Raw genomic sequence first — 16,763 nt, 5'->3', positions numbered from 1 at the left:
ACATCAAGTCAATTCAAGGCGGACAACCAAGGACTTCATCACTTTCTTGCTGTCTCTTTTGGCGCTGACGTCCCGCTTAGAAATGGCTTCCCCTGTTTCCTGTTTGTTGTGTAGAAAATAATTAGTTTCAAATCTAGTCCCTATGGAATCGGGAGTGGAGAATGGGTAATCCTCCTCACACAGAGAGAGAGAGAGTTTCTGCAGAGAAAGAAAAGAAGTGAGGAGTGACTACTGACGTGAGGAGTGACTTCTAAATATCAGATGGGAGTCTTAAGAGACATTCCACTTCGCCTCGCACACACTCCGTAATATAGTCTGTCAATGACCTACTCTTTGAGAAACACACACATACATTTATATCCACAGATTTACACACACAGATGCTTTAAACAACATACTGAAACCGTAGTCAATACATTTTCACTACACATCAAATAGGCTAGTGGCCAATCCTGAAAAAGGCCTTTAGTTTTTGATACCCCTAGTTTTTGCATTTAGTTTTTGATAACAAACACAACAATTTTACATCTTTAATGTCTCCCATTTTGTGAAATGAATGGATGTGGGAAAATATTTCACTGCAAAAGTGGTTAAATTGACAGATATTGTGACACACACCCTAAACTCAAAACATGCAGAATAATGTCTGGCTGGACGGAGATGGGCCACATAAGATCATGTAACCTAATATTGCAAGCTCTAATATAGCAAAAATTGGAATATAAGTAGTCAGTTGTCTGCCCTACATACACAAACAAACAGCATTAGGAGATCTTAATGCTTCTTGGTAATATAGACCTGTAAACACAGAGATGCAATAGGTGGAAATATCAACTACAAATGATTTATGATGAATGTAAGCTTTACTTTTGGGTAGCTGATAAATAGACAACTTTCCAAGTCAAACGTGCTGACATTCAGTGCTTGTTGGTCCTGCTAGACAAAAATACACATAGTTCCATGTTTTTTTGATGATGTAGTTATTGTAATCTAATGGGCTTTAAGGAAAACAAGTGGGCTGAAACAACAAAAACTGTCATTTATTTTCAGTCCAAGGGTCCTCTGTAGATGTTATGTTAAGCTTCTTGCAATTACGTTAGGGGACCCCCTAGATTTGACCGCCACGATACCATTAAATGGTGGTTTAATCAGCTGTATTTACATGTTTTAAATGAGACATCTTTCAAATTTGTGTACTCTACTTATGACCTGTACTCAATATTTTTGTCCAATACAGCTATGTTGGGTATCCAGTAGGCCTGCCATAATGACACTCAAACACCATCGTCTGGATATAGAAAAGGCAGCTGACTGCTTGGCACCAACTGTGTTATAACCTGTACCTCCAGGATTGGGCTCTTAAGTCACCTCCTTATTATTAAGAAGTAAGCTTTGATTCATTGCTAGTCCGAAAAGGCTGCCTGAATCCAACATGACCTTCCGGTGGCTCGCTGCTTTTGTGATGCGCATTGGGACGTTGTCGTGCACTCTTATGCTGTTTGGGTTGAGCTGTCTGCCCTGTCCTCGATAGGCCCATGCCACCATCAGTCCTCCCCTCTGGCAGTTACTAGAGACAGAGACATGTCAGGAGGCCATTCACCAGCCAAGATGCCATCTGGAAAGTGCTGCTGTGCATTGCCCTTATATGTACCTATTTTGTTACCACCAATGGCTGGCCAGCCCATGTGACACCTGAAGAATGAGCTCTCATGCTGGGGTGACTCATGCATTGATCTGGGAAACTGTGCACTAATCCCAACACCCCTATAAGGACATAATGGCATATTTGGCAAACAAGAGGTCCCTTAGGATGGTAGGACTTATAGAAAGATGCTGTATGTCATTGTGTATGGTGGCTGTGGATTGACTGGGGGATAGTGGTCTTTATGCCCCCTGCTTGATCAGCTCTACCACCTCTGCAACCCCTTTTTACTTTTCATCAAAGGAATTATTTTCAAATATATATGTTACTGGGGCTGTGCTCATAACCAACGCCTCATAACCAACGCTTCATAGTCTATGACCTACACTCTAAGTAACCTCTAGGAAACCTGAGGTCACCCTCAGGTTCTGTCACTCTCCTCATGTCCTGCTGGTCCTGCCCCCAGACCCTAATCACAACCAACTACCCAGAGTAAATATTGGCCAAATAATCATCCTACATGACTTCCAAAGTAATATAAAGGAAAATGTAGGACTTTACCTGCAGGACTTTTTGCCACATTCAACATAACAAACTCTGGTCACGCTTTATTTGGATAGGCCCATCTGCTCTACAGATGGTCATACTATCTGCAACTGCTTGCTAAGGTTAGGGTTAGGTTCAGAATAAGGTTAAGGTTAGAGCTAGGATTAGTAGATGGTTAGTTTAAATGTTTCTGATTGGTCTGTAGAGCATCTACACATGGACTAACCAAATAAACTGTTACCAACACTCCAACCACATGTCAGTTAGGTGTTGGAAAGATCTAAGGGAAGATATGTTTCTGACAGCTCTTTCACAGACTCTCTCTTAAACAAGTGGACAACCAACCATTCCACTACTCGAGTAGATTAAGATGTTACTGGGATCCCCATTAACCGACACCAATGACTACAGCTAGTTTTCCTGGGGTCCGACACATTTTTTATTTTATTTATTTTTATTCCACCTTTATTTAACCAGGTAGGCAAGTTGAGAACATGTTCTCATTTACAATTGCGACCTGGCCAAGATAAAGCAAAGCAGTTCGACACATACAACAACACAGAGTTACACATGGAGTAAAACAAACATACAGTCAATAATACAGTAGAAAAATAAGTCTATATACAATGTAAGCAAATGAGGTGAGATAAGGGAGGTAAAGGCAACAAAAAAAAGGCCATGGTGGCAAAGTAAATACAATATAACAAGTAAAACACTGGAATGGTAGATTTGCAGTGGAAGAATGTGCAAGGTAGAGATAGAAATAATGGGGTGCAAAGGAGCAAAATAAATAAATAAATACAGTAGGGGGAGAGGTAGTTGTTTGGGCTAAATTATAGATGGGCTATGTACAGGTGCAGTAATCTGTGAGCTGCTCTGACAGCTGGTGCTTAAAGCTAGTGAGGGAGATAAGTGTTTCCAGTTTCAGAGATTTTTGTAGTTCGTTCCAGTCATTGGCAGCAGAGAACTGGAAGGAGAGGCGGCCAAAGGAAGAAATGGTTTTGGGGGTGACAAGAGAGATATACCTGCTGGAGCGTGTGCTACAGGTGGGAGATGCTATGGTGACCAGCGAGCCGAGATAAGAGGGGACTTTACCTAGCAGGGTCTTGTAGATGACCTGGAGCCAGTGGGTTTGGCGACGAGTATGAAGCAAGGGCCAGCCAACGAGAGCGTACAGGTCGCAGTGGTGGGTAGTATATGGGGCTTTGGTGACAAAACGGATTGCACTGTGATAGACTGCATCCAATTTATTGAGTAGGGTATTGGAGGATGGTCAGTTTTACAAGGGTATGTTTGGCAGCATTTGTGAAGAATGCTTTGTTGCGAAATAGGAAGCCTATTCTAGATTTAACTTTGGATTGGAGATGTTTGATGTGAGTCTGGAAGGAGAGTTTACAGTCTAACCAGACACCTAGGTATTTGTGGTTGTCCACATATTCTAAGTCAGAACCGTCCAGAGTAGTGATGTTGGACGGGCGGGCAGGTACAGGCAGCGATCGGTTGAAGAGCATACATTTAGTTTTACTTGTATTTAAGAGCAATTGGAGGCCACGGAAGGAGAGTTGTATGGCATTGAAGCTCGGCTGGAGGGTTGTTAACAGTGTCCAAAGAAGGGCCAGAAGTATACAGAATGGTGTCGTCTGCATAGAGGTGGATCAGAGACTCACCAGCAGCAAGAGCGACATCATTGATGTATACAGAGAAGAGAGTCGGTCCAAGAATTGAGCCACGTGGCACCCCAACAGAGACTGCCAGATGCCCGGACAACAAGCCTTCCAATTTTACACACTGAACTTTATCAGACAAGTAGCTGGTGAACCAGGCGAGGTAATCATTTGAGAAACCAAGGCTATCGAGTCTGCCGATGAGGATGTGGTGATTGACAGAGTCGAAAGCCTTGGCCAGGTCAATGAATACGGCTGCACTGTATTGTTTCTTATCGATGGCGGTTAAGATATCGTTGAGGACCTTGAGCGTGGCTGAGGTGCACCCATGACCAGCTCTGAAACCAGATTGCATAGCGGAGAAGGTATGGTGGGATTCGAAATGGTCGGTAATCTGTTTGATGACTTGGCTTTCGAAGACCTTAGAAAGGCAGGGTAGGATAGATATTGGTCTGTAGCAGTTTGTGACAAGAGTGTGTGTCCCCCTTTGAAGAGGGGGATGACCGCAGCTGCTTTCCAATCTTTGGGAATCTCAGACGACACAAAAGAGAGGTTGAACAGGCTAGTAATAGGGGTTGCAACAATTTCGGCAGATAATTTTAGAAAGAAAGGGTCCAGATTGCCCGGCTGGTTTGTAGGGGTCCAGATTTTGCAGCTCTTTCAGAACATCAGCTGACTGGATTTGGGAGAAGGAGAAATGGGGAAGGCTTGGGTGAGTTGCTGTGGGGGGTGCAGTGCTGTTGACCGGGGTAGGGGTAGCCAGGTGGAAAGCATGGCCATCCATAGAAAAATGCTTATTGAAATTCTCAATTATAGTGGTTTATCGGTGGTGACAGTGTATCCTATCTTCAGTGCAGTGGGCAGCTGGGAGGAGGTGTTCTTATTCTCCATGGACTTTACAGTGTCCCAGAACCTTTTCGAGTTTGTGTTGCAGGAAGCAATTTTCTGCTTGAAAAAGCTAGCCTTGACTTTTCTACCTGCCTGTGTATATTGGTTTCTAGCTTCCCTGAAAAGTTGCATATCACGGGGGCTGTTCGATGCTAATGCAGAACGCCATAGGATGTTTTTGTGTTGGTTAAGGGCAGTCAGGTCTGGAGAGAACCAATGGCTATATATGTTCCTGGTTCTAAATTTCTTGAATGGGGCATTCTTATTTAAGATGGTGAGGAATGCATTTAAAAAAAATAACCAGGCATCCTCTACTGACGGGATGAGATCAATATCCTTCCAGGATACCCCAGGCCAGGTTGATTAGAAAGGCCTGCTCGCTGAAGTGTTTCAGGGAGCGTTTGACAGTGATGAGTGGAAGTCGTTTGACCGCTGACCCACTACGGATGCAGGCAATGAGGCAGTGATCGCTGAGATCTTGGTTGAAAACAGCAGAGGTGTATTTAGAGGGCAAGTTGGTTAGGATGATATCTATGAGGGTGCCCATGTTTATGGCTTTGGGGTGGTACCTGGTAGGTTCATTGATAATTTGTGTGAGATTGAGGGCATCAAGCTTATATTGTAGGATGGCTGGTGTGTTAAGCATCTCCCAGTTTAGGTCACCTAGCAGCACGAGCTCTGAAGATAGATAGGGGGAAATCAGTTCACTTATGGTGTCCAGGGCACAGCTGGGGGCAGAGGGTGAGCGCGGCAACGGTGAGAGACTTGTTTCTGGAAAGGTGGATTTTTAAAAGTAGAAGTTCAAATTGTTTGGGTACAGACCTGGATAGCAGGACAGAACTCTGCAGGCTATCTTTGCAGTAGATTGCAACACCGCCCACTATGGCCGTTCTATCTTGTCTGAAAATGTTGTAGTTTAGGGATGAATTTTTGGTGGTCTTCCTAAGCCAGGATTCAGACACGGCTGGAACATCCAGGTTGGCAGAGTGTGCTAAAGCAGTGAGTAAAACAAACTTAGGGAGAAAGCTTCTAATGTTAACATGATGTTAACATAACGAAAAAGGCAATACAGAAAAAAATACTTAACAATTTACATTTTAAAAACATTAACAAAGACATTAGACTTACACGTATAGTTATTTTTTTTAACCTTTATTGAACTCGGCAAGTCAGTTAAGAACAAATTCTTCTTTACAATGACGGTCTAGGAACAGTGGGTTAACTGCTTTGTTCAGGTGCAGAACGACAGATTTTTACCTTGGGGATTCGATCTAGCAACCTTTCAGTTACTAGTCCAACACTCTAACCACTAGGCTACCTTCCGCCCCTAGACAGGCATTACTGTTAAACATTCAGGCTGAGATAACATTCCAGTTTGTTCATGGGTCTCGTTGGCATTGTAGCGGCATCTGCCTGAATCCAACTGTTGTAGAAATGGAAACTGATCACCTCGCAGCCCTGAATATCCTGCCAGCCATACAGGAAGGATACTGGCCTTGTCGCTGCAGCTTGCCCAGAGTCAGTTAGCTGTGCAAGCTGGTCAGGCCCCAGAACTACAACCACTACTGGCTACTTTGTCTACTCACCCTGTTAGGACACACTCATGTCCTGTAACCTCAAAGACGTTGAATCCACCAAAGACGTTGAATCCACCTATGCGCTACTAGAGTGGCTGACTGTTGTATTACAGGTTGCTTTCCTGTTACTTGGTTATGCTACTATGTACTTGTGTTGTGAAAAACATGGACACCATCTAGTTGGCTTCAGCTTTTCATACACAGTGGAGGCATGACAGTGCCACTCACAGTTCTCATACCAAGAGACGTATGAAACCCTTCTAAAATATATCTATCAATTTACACACTTTTGCAGTAAAATATTTGTACACAACCATCCATTTCATAAAGGGGAGACATTAGAGGTGGGAAAACATGGTTGTGTTTTGTTCTACCTCAGGTAGGGGTATCACAGCCTTGCCACTAGCCTAAAAAAAAGTCACATGGCCATAGAAGGGACACACATCTTCCAAGCTAATGCTAGCAGGATGCCACTGAGTCTCGACTTTCCCCCAGCCCTCTCTCCTAACCCCATGTTTACCTGCGGTATCTTGTACTTTTCACCCATTTGAGCCACACGCCAAAGTGCTCGAGAGAGAGAGAGAGAGAGAGAGAGAGAGAGAGCAAAATGGTGACTTCTAGAGAGATAATGAAGCAGCACTACTTCAGCAAAGTGTCAGTCAACAGAGCTAAATCCTGAGCCGTATGACCAGCCTGCTACGCCTCAGTAATAAGGCTAAAGCCTTGGCCAGTATTAGTATTGACTGGCCGCGCGTAAAGCGGGCAGGTAGGTAATTACCAGGTTATTGGCTCATGCAGCCACCCTCTAATGCTGTCGGGGCATGCACACGGCTGCCCAGTTTAATCACTGTGGAAACAGGGGGAGATGGGTGATTAAAAAGGGAGGGGGGGGGTCTATCAGTAGTCAGGACTCGGCCTCGCACCAATGGGCTCCAGGGGCCTGCAACACCATAATGACCTCATAGGAGAGCGGAATGGAACAAGGCCTCTCCCCTTGGCAGCAAGAGAGATGGGAAGATAAGCAGGAGATGGAGAAAGAGGGGTGACAGAGTGAGATTAGAAAAGAATGAGAGAAAGAGAGAGAGAGGGAAGATTGGTGGTAAGTGGACAAAGGAGAGGAGTGTGAACGGAGTGTGAACGATTTGGGGGGAAGGCGAAGAAAACATTTGGGCGACAGACAAAAAATAGAGAAGAAGAAAGAGAGAGATTTTGGAAGTGAGACGGGTTAGAAGGAAAATACTCCTAATTCTCCCTCTTCGCTCCTCTGTATCACTGCAGTGCACCGCTCCCGCCCTCCCTGCATTGGGACTTTGGCTGAAGTGCCTTTGGTTCTGGTCCAGATATGGCCAGGGCGGTGGAGTGTGTGTGCCTGCGCGGATGGCAGGTGAATGGGAGGATATGTCATCGTAATGGCTCTGTGTAATGTGGTGTCACGCCGTGTGAGGAACAGGCACCATTGTAAAAGGGTGCCTATGCAAGCGTTATTCAGAGGCTTCCACAGCACAGCACAGCAGCAGCACCAGCACCGGCCCCGGTCACTCTCCTTCCTCCTCTTTGCCATTTTCAATCTTTCTCATTTCACCTCGTTCTGTTTAATTTCCCTTTTCATTCTCTCATTCTCCTCTGTCTCTTTTGTCATGGTTATATTTAACGTTTTCTCTTTCCTTTTCTGAAGCTGTCCTCTATTCCCCCCCACCCCCCCACCCCCTTTCTCGCTCTCTCTCGGTTCTCTTCCCACTCTTTCTCCTTAACTTCCCCTTCGTGTAGCTGTTGCCTCCTACTGTGCATATCTTAACGTCAACATTGTTTGTTCTACTTCTCTTAATCTCGGGTTTGTCTTTCATCTTTTCAACCAAAGGCGGCCGACCTATAGTCTTTATGTTGTTAGTTAGAGAACTGGTCGATTTTTAAACTACCACTTGAGAATCTATTGAGTTTAGTGTTACCTAATTGTTTGAGAAACACTACTCTGTCCATCTATCTCACTCAATGTTGTGAACGTAAGAAAACATGGCCTCACTTATCTTTTTAGAGACCACTGTAAAAACGGACGTCACGCCGGCTGAGGGGCTTGTCAAAGTATTGTGGTATGGATATCTCTTGCGATATGGATATTGGAATGTGATTTCAATTAATTGTGCCGCCTTAATCCGTGTGACTTAATTTACTATACAGTAATTGTAAATCAACATGTTCTCAGTGATTTCAAGTAATATTTTGTGCATACTGCCATCAAGTGGCATTGTTGTGAATTACATCCTAACTAATTCTGTGCTGCATCCAAGTGTCTGTTTTTAAATGTATGTAAAGTATTTTGTATGTAATGTCTTTTTCTTTATGTGTCGGACCCCAGTACGACTAGCTGTCAACATTGGCGTTGCCTAATGGGGATCCTAATCAAATCCAAAATCAGACATGGCTGGTCTACTACACAAAGAACATGTGTGTGTTATAACACTCTATCCATCTTGTGAGACGCTGTCCTGTTTCTGAAATACCCATCTTATGGCAAATTGTCATCATTATTGCTATCCCATTAGAACAGCGCAGTCAGCATTTGTGGCTGATAGATACTACCAGTATTGGGCCCATCCATCAACAGTGATGCAGAGTTGCTCCGCTGTGGGTGGGGGTGAGAGTGCGACTTTATTGCCTGCTGTGTGGTTGCTTGTGCGTGAATGTGAGTGTGAACTAGATGGTCTGTGTGTGTGTATGCAAGAGAAAGATACACACACACACTCAAATACAACAGCGTGGTGTCTAGCAAAAACTCTGAGAGAGAGAGAGCAGACACACAAAGTCTCTGTGTCTCAACCCCATCATATCTCATTCTACCAGGTGTGCTGGTGTAGTGAAGGCCCCCCTGGGGGTGGGGGGGGGGATCCTGCCATGTCGTACACTATGATTCGCTCGTAATGTTGACTGAGCAGAGCGCTAATGTGTAATGAGATCAGAACTCCCACTTGAAACCCACCTCCAGACTCCAGTTCTCCCCAATACAGCTCAGCCATTCATCATTTTTTCCCCCTCTCTCGCATTAGTTCCCCTTCTTATCTTCTCTAGTCATACCAGGGGGCATGGCAGGGAATTGAGGTGTGATACTCTATTCTACTTTTGTTTTGTGCATCTGTATGCTAAAGGGGATAAACTACTTTTAAAAAGTTAACAGTTCTTTTGTTTCTCAACGTGAGAAAGTGCCATTTTTTCCACACCCAATTATACAAAACTCGCTAATGCGGTCAAGTCCCCTGGAATTTTCCTGAGAATCGCAAAAACCCCAAAGGCCTAGAATTCCAAACTCAAAAAGTATTGAACCTTGACTACTACACTGACACTAGACAGAGGTGGGCGCGATTGGACACGGAATGAGAGACGATAAGAAGAGTAGTTGTCATCCCCTGTGTACCCCTTCGAAACCTGAAAGCCTGACCTTTTCACCTGCACCTGCCAAAACAAGGGGCTCCTCTTTTCCCCCTCTGTTACCTGGCACAAAATGGCCGCCTTGTTGCGTCACTGTCTCTCTTTTCCAGCCAGGGGTGTAAACTAAGTAGCAGTTGGCTCTATTGTTGATTGAATTGAACTTGGCATTACTGTGCCCACTGTCTCTGTTTTAAAGGTTGTGTTATGACCTGGCAAATGTAGATAAGAGTATAGGGATCACTATGAATCATTATCAGACCCCGTCTCCAGCTCTCTAACCTAAATCCTATTACCATGGTCTGTCTGTTTTACCAAGGCAGTGACCCTTGGCTGTTTCTCTAGTCAGATTGAATCTTAATGTTGTTATGACATAAGTACAGGCCAGACAGTGGAGTTTAATGGGAAGAATAGCGAACAGTTTGTTCATCTGGCGTGTAAAGGAGAACAGGGTTGTGTAGGCGGGGGCTATGGATGTTGGGGTCAGGGTTGGTCAACAACAATACACACACACACACTGCCCCCCGGAGTTGGAATGTATTTACTGTTGTCTCGGTGTCTGTGAATGTCTGGCTGCCGCTGCAGAGCAGTAGAATACCACACCAAGGTCAGGCCTTTTGCCATTGCACGACAGGTATTTGTGATTACACAGATGCAGAGGAATGTTCCGCCCCTGTTTTCTCTCTCGCTCTCCCCATCTTTTATCCTCTGGAGATGATTGTTTCAAGATGTGCGTCACTCCAGGTCTCTGGTCTGGACCCCATAGCCCCTGAGGTCTGGAATGTTTGCTATCTGGTTAAGCGCCAACAATAATTTCCCCAATATATCAAAACTGAAGTCAATGTCAACATTCACTGCAGTGATTTGTGATGACACGAAGCACCCCTGATTCTTCTGACTGCCTCCCCCCATTTGAGGGGGGATTTATACATTTCACAGGTGTGCTTGTCATAATTCACTTTAGTTTTTGACAAAACTTCCAAGTGGTCGGTAGAATGTGCATGGAAATCTTTACATGGTCACTGTTGATCCTTGAAGGCTTCCGTAGTTCATCTCATGTTGAGGAGACCATAGCGAAACCAGATTTGATCCTGCTGACTTAGTCAGTCGTCGCTCATTCGTGTTTCTTGAAATATCACTGTGTTGATTTAGTTTTCAGTCACTGTGATTTCCTCTGTTATGTTTTGCAGGAAGTTCTACTACATCACCCTGCTGAGGGACCCTGTGTCACGCTACCTGAGCGAGTGGCGCCATGTGCAGCGCGGCGCCACCTGGAAGACGTCCCTCCACATGTGCGACGGGCGCACGCCCACCCCCGAGGAGCTGCCGCCCTGCTACGAGGGTACGGACTGGTCCGGCTGCACCCTGCAGCAGTTCATGGACTGCCCCTACAACCTGGCCAACAACCGGCAGGTGCGCATGCTCGCCGACCTCAGCCTGGTGGGCTGCTACAACCTCTCCACCGTGCCCGATAAGCGGCGCTCGCAACTTCTCCTCGAGTCAGCCAAGAAGAACCTGCGCGACATGGCCTTCTTCGGTCTGACTGAGTATCAGCGCAAGACGCAGTTCCTGTTTGAGCGCACCTTCCGACTGCGATTCATCCGCCCCTTTGTGCAGTACAACAGCACGCGGGCGGCCGGCGTGGACCTGGACAATGACACGGTGGCGCGCATCGAGGAGCTCAACGACCTGGACATGCAGCTGTATGACTACGCTCGCGACCTCTTCCAGCAGCGCTATCAGTACACTCGGCAGCTGGAGAGACGCGCGCACCGCTTGGCACTTCGGGGTCGCGGTCTCGACCCCCGGGATTTTCTCAGAGATGAGGGCGGTATGGGGGGCGAAGGGACAGCCAGGCTGCCCACAGAGGACTACATGAACCACATCATCAACAGGTGGTAGCCCCCACCCACCTAGACACCCACTTTCCTGACCTCCCCATTGTCTTTTATGGTGAGGTTGCATCAGAGTGATTGTTTAGGAAAGTTGAAATTTGGCACTTGTGGTTTAGGAAGGAGACCATTGCAGAGGATTGGGTGACTTACCTATGGACTTTGCATGAGCCAAGCTGTGGGTTGCGGACCAGATGATATCCCTTCTAGCTCCTGGATGACATAGACGTTTTGGTTTTCTTAGACTATGTGGAGAGGTCAGATATTTGTGATTGGAAGCCCACGATAAACCTGAGTCACCCTCTGGAGTTCTAGAAGCAGCAACTGTCTCTACACTCCTCAGATTTTCCTTTACAAAGTAAACAAACTTGTTTTACTTGCCGTTCTATGTCTTAGCCCACAAGAATAACCTATGTGCTTAATAAGTTGTTTGAGGAGTTTCAAAGCAGTGAGATGAGAAATTACCTGTACTTTGGGCCAAAAGTATTTCAATAGTATCTAAGCGAAGGACATTTCCGACAAGCTATCTTTTTATTTATTCAATTGCTTCTGATCATTTGAAATAGATATTTTTCCAATGTGAGAGACTATTTGGCCCACCTTGATATACAGTATGGCACTTGTAAGTGATATAAAGTCATGATTGGCATAACATACCCATCAATTTGCTGAAAGTTTACTAACATGTATCAAAGTTTAGAGTTATATCTTAATATAAATGACGGATAAACAGATTTTTTTTTACACTTGTATGTTTTTACCATTTTGTCTGAATGTCTATGAAGAGGCCAGTCTCTTTGGTTCCGATGTATTTTAATTCACCCGTTGGATTGTGATCTGAACACTAAAGGAGATGTACATGAATGAGAAGGTAAATGATTGACATGAAGGTTTGTTATGCGATTGTCTAGGAACATTTTCGACCACATAATCTAGATACAACAATGGATTCTCAACAGGAGACGGACTGGGGGTCTCATACTGAAGGGAGACACTAAAAACAGGAAACACTGTCGTTCTTATTACTTGTACAAAGTTTTGTGTGTGTGTGTGTGTGTGTGTGTGCGCGCTTTTGTTTCTGTGCTTTCCCTTCTCTGTTTGGGATCAAGTGTGTCATTTAAAACCAGAATACAATGAACATGTGTAATGGATGGATTATTAGTCGAGGTTGCCATGCTCCCCAAGATGTGTTTTATTTTTAATAATGCATATTTAAATGTCTAAAAGTGCAACAGGTAAAATATTAAAGTTGAAGAATGGACAGCCTCTTTCCAACCACACTCTTTTTTTGTTAATAATCTTTAAAAAAAACACATTTCTAAATAGAATGATCCCCTGGAGAACGGTGTGTTTAATTACAATTCAAACACAATGGGTATGGACATGATATAACCATTAGCATTAAATACTGGTGTATATGGAACCTCCATATTTATCCTATTTATAATTCTGCTCACAAAGTCTCCAATCCAGCAGCAAATACTGTGACCCCACAGGCATGGCCAGTACTAAAAACAGGGCCACATCTGAATGTTTTGGGAGTGTTAAAATGCTACGGGATTATTATTATTATTAAGGAAATGTGGACCAGTGTGTGCAGATCCTGCAAATGACTCATAGTCTTGTCATCAATAGCAGAATGTTTGTTTGAGTGACTTCTACTTATGTCCCAGGGCTCATAAGCAACCATTTCATGGTAAAGTCTACACCAGTTGTATTCGGTGCATGTGACAAAATAACATTTGATTTGATTTGACAGTCTCCAGAGCAGAGGTCAAACAATAGGTTCCAGAAGATTTCGCTGATGCAAAGTATTTTTTATCTTATTTGGGAAAGGTGTGTGGGGACATGTTTAACTATACTTGTGGGGACTAGAAGTCCCCACACGAATAGTATATAAACACCATTTTGACCAACTGGTGACATTTTGTTAGTCCCCACAAGAAAAATTGATATTTCTAGGGAGTTTGGTTCAAATTAGGGGTTAAAGGTTACTGTTACGGTTAAGTTTAGGGTTAGGGAAAATACGATTTTAAATGGTAATCAATTGTGTGTCCCCACAAGGTTAGTTAAACAAGACTGAGTGATGTAGGGCATTTGTAAACAAAGTCTCCAGTCTGGTCTGGTCTGGTTTTACCCATATTGTATTATTGCTGTGAGTATTTCTGTTCTTCATGCAGATTGAATCTTCTATTCAACAATAATAATAATAAAAAAGATATTCCTTTCTATTTCAGTCTCTGCTCCTATTCCTTGTACTCAGAATGGACCGGGCAGCATCATTTGTACTCAGAGGGGACCGGGCAGAATCCTAAAAACAGCTCTGAGATCAACCTCTCTTGGAGCGAGCTACAGCATGTTGCCAAGGACTCAAAGACATGGGAGCACATTGTGGTCATGTCCCATAGGGGATGAAGAGGGTAGAGTAAGTAAGTATTGGTTGTTTCAGTTCACACACAAATTACCTCATCAATGACCCACAATGAAAAGGATGAGGCTGCTAATACATATCATGGTAGCATCTCTATGAAATGTTTTCATAAGTAACATAGCCCGTTTCATTTGATCAACACAGAAGTAATTCCCTTTATGAATAATGTCCAGCCACATTGTGGCCAGATGGAGAAAAAAATCAGATAAAACATCTTCCAAGTAAGAGACATAGCAGACAATCACTCTGGCCTTTTACCATTTTCTCAGGCAGGCTCATTGCCAAGGTAAGTTGACGCTTAAGCTTAAATGAATAATCGGCAGATGAATGAGTTGCTTTGGGTTGAGAACAGGGACTTGTTCTTAACCCAGTGTCGTCTGCACAAAGTCAGGAAACGGAAATCAGGAAACGTTTTGAGATTGTATATAGTTGTGTAGGGTTTGAACAAGTGGCAGTGGAAACGGAGAGGGTTTGTGGACTATCATGCCCTCCCTGTCCCTGCAGAGCCAGGCAAACAAATGGCAACAGCTGGCCAGGTTTAACCCGGGGGGAAATCTGCTCGAGTTGAGCTCCACATGAGGCATAGCTGAGGGCATACCGAGGTCACATTCAATCACCCATTATGTATAATTATTCTCTCCAGAAAAACATTGCATTAACAATGTATAAAATCACTGCCACAAAACACACGACAGCACCACAGCTGTTCTCTTGGAATACTGGTACTGTGTTCATGTTTTAACTTATCAGAACATACAGTAGAGCAAACCGCTTGATGGGAAATTGGCTAATTTATAGGTGAAGTTAGTCATAAACGTTTTAGTATTTTCTAGTGGAAGCATGATTTTGATAAACAATGTAAACCTACATTTGTTGTCATAGGTAGTGCTTGTGAATGCTATGCGGAGAGAACATCAACATAAAGATGGAATCCGCAGTACAGGGAAACAGAGCCACTGGCTGCCCCACTACGTTATTGTTTTTGTAGCAGAGCTGAGGAGCGTCGCGCTGCTCGCCCAGCGAAACAAAAGAAGAAATACATGATTGTGCTCTTCTGTTGCTCGTGCAATGATGTCTGTGGTGGAGAACTCTGTTTATTGTTTGCAGTAACATCTTAGTTGGTGTAATATTGCAAACTGACATGTCTGTTTCACCATTAAAGATTCCATCTTTAAGGGTTCCGTTGTTTTTTTCTTCAATTTGACTGTTGAAACATTACTTGAATTTGTTTCCCACTTACCTCACAATTTCAGTTCCATTTTTACAGTTTTCGTTCAAATGTGTGTGTCTCAATTTCCCACTGTGTTTAAAATGAACATGTGTCCACAAACACAACTAGGTGCACTTGTTACTATATCTGACCTCAACCTGAGACATCATGAATGAACTGAATAACTAGTCTTTATACTGATATAGATATACATGTTGTTTCACGTCTGAATCGCAATGAATAAGTCTGGTCAACTGGTGGCTGTGTCTGGAGAGAACTCCAAATAAAGATATCATCAAAACACTGCATTGAACAATCTGTGGATTTGGCAGAGAAAGAGAGAGGCTGAGGAAATAGCAGGAAGATAACCCATGTAGTATTGTGCATTTTTCGGTTTGCTCCAGAAATGCCATTTTCCTTATACTTCTCATCACATTCAAATGGTGTTAGGTGGGGACAGAATTGAATTAGCAGAGGTATTAGTGTATGTGAGATAAAACCGGTTTACTTCATAGAAAGCTCTATATGCCACAAGATCAAAAGGGGGAGGCATGTAGCCCAGAGGTTTGAGTGTTGGGCCAGTAACCGAAAGGTTGCTGGATCAAATCCCTAAGTTGACAAGGTAAAAATATGTCGTTCTGCCCCTGAACAAGGCAGTTAACCCACTGCTCACCAGTAGGCTGTCATTGTAAATAATAACTTATTCTTAACTGACTTGCCTAGTTAAATTTTTAAAAAGACTGCCTCAAAACTAAGACTGCTTTTGTTATGGTCTCAATGATTCAGACTATTTGTGTATTTGGTCTCCCTTGATGAGTGATTCTAACTGTTACATTAATTGAATCAAACACAACAGCATTCCAACTCTGAGCGGTATTTATATCATTGAGCAAAGTATTTATTGACATAACAAAATCGTTTATGTGAGGTGACATAGGGTGACTGCACCAAAACTTTTCACTGAGCCTTGAGTGGATGTTGATTGAATATTGAACTATTTAACAAAGATTAGGCTCTGTCTCCATCTGCTGGATATATGCTGCCTGTCAACAACAATTCCTGCTCATGTTAGCTGGACATATCCTCATTTATTGTTTGAGTGAAAGATTAACTTAGAGCCAACATGTATACTGTATAATTACATGTAATAAGCATGTACAAGCAGTATAAACATAAGAGCTTTATATTATATTATTTTTCGATGTTGTACATTTTCAAGTCTTACAACATATACAATTGCATTATATAACTACATACAGTTGAAGTCGGAAGTTTACATACACCTTACATACACCTTAGCCAAATATATTTCACAATTCCTGACATTTAATCCTAGTAAAAATGTCCTGTCTTAGGTCAGTTAGGATCACCACTTTAGTTTAAGAATGTGAAATCTCAGAATAATAGTAGAGAGAATGATTTATTTCAGCTTTTATTTCTTTCATCACATTCCCAGTGGCTCAGAAGTTTACAAACACACAATTGGTATTTGATAG

General features: G+C 43.4%; 1 protein-coding gene across 2 annotated transcripts in view; it reads left to right on the top strand.

Annotated features, from left to right (window-relative positions):
- The window catches only part of LOC112227755 (heparan-sulfate 6-O-sulfotransferase 1-B), a 104,628-nt gene extending 89,160 nt beyond the window's left edge, over nucleotides 1–15,468 (top strand). The window contains exons 2-3 of one of the 2 annotated variants that reach the window (XR_006080279.1): nucleotides 10,925–12,688; nucleotides 13,463–15,468. Coding sequence is in view for 1 of the 2 variants with exons in the window: in XM_024392604.2 (XP_024248372.1) it covers nucleotides 10,925–11,636 (712 nt within the window). In the remaining variant the exon portion in view is untranslated. Of the gene's footprint in view, nucleotides 1–10,924; nucleotides 12,890–13,462 lie in introns of those variants that run through there. The other variant, XM_024392604.2, reaches the window with a different exon arrangement.
- Nucleotides 15,469–16,763: the final 1,295 nt, after the last annotated feature.

The sequence above is a fragment of the Oncorhynchus tshawytscha genome, linkage group LG29 (genome assembly GCF_018296145.1).
Source record: "Oncorhynchus tshawytscha isolate Ot180627B linkage group LG29, Otsh_v2.0, whole genome shotgun sequence".
Lineage (NCBI taxonomy): Eukaryota > Metazoa > Chordata > Actinopteri > Salmoniformes > Salmonidae > Oncorhynchus > Oncorhynchus tshawytscha.
This window is presented reverse-complemented; position numbering and strand designations above follow the sequence as displayed.